The 5,607-nt window shown below is 34.9% G+C and overlaps 1 protein-coding gene across 1 annotated transcript; it reads right to left on the bottom strand.

Annotated features, from left to right (window-relative positions):
• Nucleotides 1–443: 443 nt before the first annotated feature.
• LOC141516052 (C-X-C motif chemokine 2-like) lies at nt 444–5,378 on the bottom strand. Its single transcript, XM_074227385.1, has 4 exons — nt 5,242–5,378; nt 3,923–4,052; nt 2,016–2,096; nt 444–1,692 (listed from the first exon to the last, which is right to left on the bottom strand). The coding sequence occupies exons 1-4, from the start codon at nt 5,306–5,308 to the stop codon at nt 1,635–1,637; spliced, it is 336 nt and encodes a 111-aa protein (XP_074083486.1). The 5' UTR covers nt 5,309–5,378; the 3' UTR covers nt 444–1,634.
• Nucleotides 5,379–5,607: the final 229 nt, after the last annotated feature.

The following is a 5,607-nucleotide window of genomic DNA, read 5'->3' as shown; positions in this document are numbered from 1 at the left end:
TCATGTTCAACATGATTGACATACTCGTCTTTAACAAGACAGTGGAAAAAATCTTTAATTTTTTAAGACTAAAATACCTTAGAGCTAATGTTGTCCTTGACTTTTCCATATAATTTTAGATTGAAAGATAAAAATAATACAAGATACTTAAAAAATTCAATGTGACAGAGCCATGATTTTCATTATGAAGAAATAGAATTTAGGGGGCGGCTAGGTGGTGCAGTGGATAGAGCACCGGCCTTGGAGTCAGGAGTACCTGGGTTCAAATCCTACCTCAGACACTTAATAATTATCTAGCTGTGTGGCCTTGGACAAGCCACTTAACCCCATTGCCTTGCAAAATCTAAAAAAAAAAAAAAAGAAATAGAATTTGAGCCATAAACAGAGCCATGCTCTGTGAATGACTACTGAAGAAGAAAGAATTTGTCACAATTAAGTAAGACATCTGTGTTTATTGAAAAAGTACATTAGTGGTAATTTTAGAAAAATACATGTATTTTCAAAATTATCCATTCCTTCACATATAACATATCATAGGAGGCAAGAGATCTGTACAACAAGCTTAGCTATAAAGAATCCTGATTGCTCTGAGTTTGTTTCTTTGAAGGAAGCTAGATGGAGACTTGGAAAAGACCTCTGCGACTATCTCAGCCAATTCCTTGTGATTTTGAGAATAATCCCAGAACCTTACTCAAGGCTACACAAGGAGTAAGTATCATAGGTGAGATTTCAGCCCAAATATGCTTTGTCAAACAGTCTCTGGTGGCATACTGTCCATGACAACAGCATCACATAGACCATCATTTGGTTTTCCTTTGCTATAATTTACAATTAGGGAGTCTTTGGGATCACCAAAGACTTTTGCTTAGTATGTGTCTGAAAGGTTCACCTGTATGTGAATTTTTTTTGATACTTCAACTGAAATTATGTGAATTCTCTTAGCAGCTTTCTCTCCTAATAATTTCAGAAATCTGCACTAATAATTTCAGAAATCTGCATATGGAGAAAAGACTCCTTGCTTCCTTTCCTATTTCAGGACAGCTGATCCAATGTGTGACTTATGTCCAAGCTATTCTTCATTTAGAAGAGGGGTGGGAAACCTCCAATCCACAGGTCATAGAAGGTCCACAGAATCATTGCCATGGCAACCACATTGGACTTGAAATTCAATAAATCTAGGAACTTTTTAGAGGTGAATTAATTAGCAAATAGCACAGGCTAATTTTAAGTTGATAATTTTGTGTGACCTGTGAATGATGTTATAAATATCCAAATGGCTCTTGGTAGAATAAAGGATCCCCACCCTAATTTATAGGGAAGTCTTACTGTGAGAATTGGGGAATATTGCATAGTTAGTCTTACTTCCAACATTGGTTGAAGTTGGGTGAGTGGCCTTGATATGAGAATTTAAAATACTTCTGATAAGCCTATTTACTAATATTGACCAAGGCTATGTAAATAAAACACGCAGGAATATATAACCTTAGAGAGAAGCTAATGTATTACTTGATTGCTACAGAAAGGTCATTTTGGCTATTTGTTTTGAGGAAGGAAGTGCCTAAAAAAAGCATTTCATCAGAAGAAAAACAATAAATGAGAATTCACAACAGGGAGGAAGGCAAGCCCAGATGACCTTATGTGGAATCCTGGCGTTGTCTCTGAACAGTCACATTTGCTGAGGTAGCCTTGTTTCTAAGGAACAAATGAACCAATACTAATTAATAAATAAATCTATTACTTTTTTAAAAAATTCTCTTTTCCCATTAGAAAACAAAACAAGGCAAAAGAAGTTGAACATAAAGCCATCAGGTCTTATTTGATGGACTGAGGTCATAGGTGAGATTCTTTTTCAGTACGAAGGAACGTAAATTGGAATAGCTGATCACGAGAATCTAATGAATTATAGAATATGGTTTCCAGCTCTCATTCTATGGGATCAACCTGAGAAATAGATTCTTTAAATTCCTAAGAACAATGTTCTAAGTCTAAAAGTAAATGATATTCAATTGACCTACCTTCTTAATTTTTTTAACAATGTGGTTAACCATTTGCACTTTGGATCCACACAAACTTTTGCCCCAGATTTCAATGTGACTCTGAAATAAAACAAAGAAAAAACAAATTTTCTAAGCATTTTTCAATCCTAAATCTATCAATGACAATTTGGTGAGGATAAAACAAATTGAAACTGGGTAAAGGATTATATTGTAAGTTATGAATTTTAGATGATCAGGAGGGAATTATGAAAAAAGATGCTTTCTAAAAGTTTTTATGACAAAGCTGTAGGCTTGATGTGTCTGTTGAGCATAGAAACTAACTTCTATAAGAGACAGTGGCAGCGAACATAGCATTGCTCTCTGTGTATGTATACAAAACCCCCCCTACACTTTTCTTTTTATTAACATGGCAGTGGAGGAGAAGGCAGGTTCTTGGTAAATAGAGGTTAAACGGAATATGATTTCCAGAGACATGGAGGTTATGTCTATTTCAATAACATAAAGAGACCACTTTTATGGTTATATACAATATCTATAGATATAATCATAGAACATTGACCTTAACAGGGACCTTAGAGACCACCTACCCACACTAACTCGTCATTTCAGATTCATTCATTTTCATTGATTCATAGTTTTAGAGCTTCTAGGGATGTCAAAGCTCACGTTACCTAAACACCCACTGCCTAGGTGAGGAAGCTGAAACAAATCCATTTTTGAGCCTACAGTTGAAACATTCCATTTCAATTAAATTAGCATAAAATTAAATTAAAATTAAATTGGCATAACTTTTGAGAACCCATGGTTGCCTCTGAGCTATGATTTCAGCATGTCTTTGTTTTACTCTAAAAATTAAAAAAACAAGATAAAGCTTAAAAAATTTCAGTGACTATGCCAAAGCTGTTTGGGGACACCAGTGATTCATGCTACTAAATGATGATGACTTTAGTCGTCATTATTTAGTAGTATTAGTCAGTGTTTGGATGGACTTATGATCACATAGTTGTGAGTACTAATTCTAAAAATTAATAAACATTTTTAGGTGTTAGCTATATACTAAACACTCTATCAGGCATGGAAGAGATCACAGCTCATCTCTACATTTTCTTTTACTGTGTAACAATTCTGTGTGTCTAACCCTAAATTCCTTTCCTCTCAGAGGAAACAATATTAAATTAATACAGACTAGAGTAGTGAATGTTCTGTTAAGATAGACTTTTGGAGGCAACAGAAAAGTGATTAGATCAGGAATTCTAAATTTTTTAATTGTTGTCTCATGAATCCCTTCTATAAAACAAAATACATGGGATTACAAAGGTAACCAATTACATTGAAATGCAGTTATCAAAATATTTTTTAAACCATAAGTTCCTAGACCCCTGGCTTGGACCTCTGGTTTAAACCAGTAGAAACACTGCCTTAGACCTCCTAAGTGATATTCTCCACCATTCATAAAAGTGCTATTTTTTTCTTTTTGTTAAAGAAGAGAGTAAGTTTTGACAGAAGCTCAGAGGATCATTTAATAAATGGCAACAGATATACAGATTCACTTACTCTAGAAAATTGTTTCATTTTCATTCTTGAAGAAGACCATGGCATCAGGGAGGTGATGTCATGACATGCATATGAACTGGATTTGAGAAAGGGGGTGCTGTGCTAAGTTGCCAGTCTCACTTTTTCCTCCAGAGCCATCTGGGTCCAGAGGCCAGATCAGAACAATTGGAGATGGCCGTGGATGTGAGGCTTGCCCAAGTTCTCACAAGTAGAGTCAAGTGTCTGATGCCAGACACCTGAAGTAGATTCCAGAAGATAAATAACTCAGGAAAAACCTTTGACTTGGAAGGCATGCAAGAGAAGTTCAGATTAACCTAAGTTTACTTAACGGATTAGGAGAATGGAAGTCAATTTTCTTCCTTACTACTTACATGAATTCTGTATTTCGGCAATCACCCTGAGGTGGAGAAATGAATATTGTTCTAATTTTGCCTACAGGGACACTATTTGACAGCTTGAAGCATTTGCATTTGTGGTTGGCATCATTGGTCTCCAGAATACCTGTAGCCATAAAAAAAAAAATAAAACAACCCAACCTCACCCACTTTATTCTGGTGATTACAAGTTCTGATAAATGTCAAGGCATTAAATGACATCCTGAACAGTTCAAAGGTTCTTGCTTCTGACCCTGCATCTTCTTGGTAGTTAAATAACTGAGTTAATCCTAGTCATATTGCTTCAAAACTCATCAAGAAGAAACAAAAATAACTCCTTTAGGAATTGCATTTTGTTAATTTATCGAACCAACTGCTTCCATCCATGAACATTATAGTTGACAGGTTCCTGTCAAAGCATACTCTTAAATGATGAGGTTTTCACCATTGATATTTTATATAGGGTGATACAATGTCCCTAGAAAGACTTCATGAATCTACACTTCAGATTTGTTATAGGACAGTATTTATAACCTCTAACTTTGTGGAATTCTACAATATTTTTCCCTCTGTTCCCTTTTTCTTGCTTTGTTGATAATATTACATGTGATCTGCAATGAAACAGATGAGTTCAAGTAAATCTAAACTAAATCTAAATCAGCATAAGATGTATTTCAAAACATTGCATCTGAACAAATAAACAAATTGCATCTGTTATCAAGGGTGCCTTGCAATGGTTAGTTTTTACTCATTATTTAAAATTTCAAAGGATACCTTATTATATATTTAAAAGGAATAATAGATTTGCGGTTTCATATGCAATTATCTTTTTAAAAATTATACCATATGATTAAAATGCTTTTTTTAACTCTAAAAATCAAAAATAAGATATAACTTAAAAAATTTCAGTTACTGATGCCAAAGCTGTTTGGAGACACTAATGATTCATGTTGCTAAATGATGATTTTTCTGATCTCTTTCCCTGCCTGGCTTCCTTCTTCTCCCTCATCTTCAAAGTGACTTCTTTCATAATTTATTCTGCTTCCCAAAATATCTACCTTTTAGAGAAGTAATTTGTGAGAATCTTTAGTCTTAACTATTGTGAAGTTGCACATAGTAGATTTACACTTTCATGTGCAATCATCTTTTTGTATCATCCTATCTTATGGAAATGCTTGTTTTATTTCAAAAATTAAAAATAAAAAAAAATTAGTCTTAATTGAATACATTTCTGTCCAGCAGGGAGAATGACTTGATTCTGAATACCTCTTCCCCAGCCCATTTAATTTTTTTAAACACAAGTGAAAGCTTTTTACCTTGGACTGAAAAGTTATGGATGACCACCAGCAGAGCCACAACCAGGGAGGCAGCAGTGAATTTCATTCTGGCTGGATAAGGGAAAGGAGGAGGAGCCAGGCTTGATTCACGATCTGGTTTGGGATCTGAATCTCATCTGTGCTCTTCTCAGGACCAGAGTCTCCTATTTATTTACACTAATGAGGATCCTCCCACTGCCCATGTCTCCAATGGGCCAGCTGTGTCATCAATTTTTGAAATCTAAAAATGTTATTGCTGAGTTTGCTTTTACCCAAGTGTCCTTCAACACTCCCTGTCTTTGCTGCACATCTTTGTCAACTAACTTACTATTGTTATTGTAGAAATATGGGCTATGAATTCTTGGA

The sequence above is a fragment of the Macrotis lagotis genome, chromosome 3, assembly GCF_037893015.1.
Source record: "Macrotis lagotis isolate mMagLag1 chromosome 3, bilby.v1.9.chrom.fasta, whole genome shotgun sequence".
NCBI classification, from domain to species: Eukaryota; Metazoa; Chordata; class Mammalia; order Peramelemorphia; family Peramelidae; genus Macrotis; species Macrotis lagotis.
The sequence above is the reverse complement of the archived record's forward strand: the minus strand, read 5'-3'. Positions and strand labels throughout refer to the sequence as shown.

Bases quoted from the DNA above. Each gene is read 5' to 3' on its own strand.
- LOC141516052 (XM_074227385.1), bottom strand. From the start codon at position 5,308: ATGAAATTCACTGCTGCCTCCCTGGTTGTGGCTCTGCTGGTGGTCATC. The intron at 2,097-3,922 runs GTAAGTAGTAAG...GTTTTATTTCAG, and splicing joins TGCCGAAATACAGAATTCAT to AGTCACATTGAAATCTGGGG. The intron at 1,693-2,015 runs GTAGGTCAATTG...TTTGTTCCTTAG, and splicing joins TTGTTAAAAAAATTAAGAAG to AAACAAGGCTACCTCAGCAA.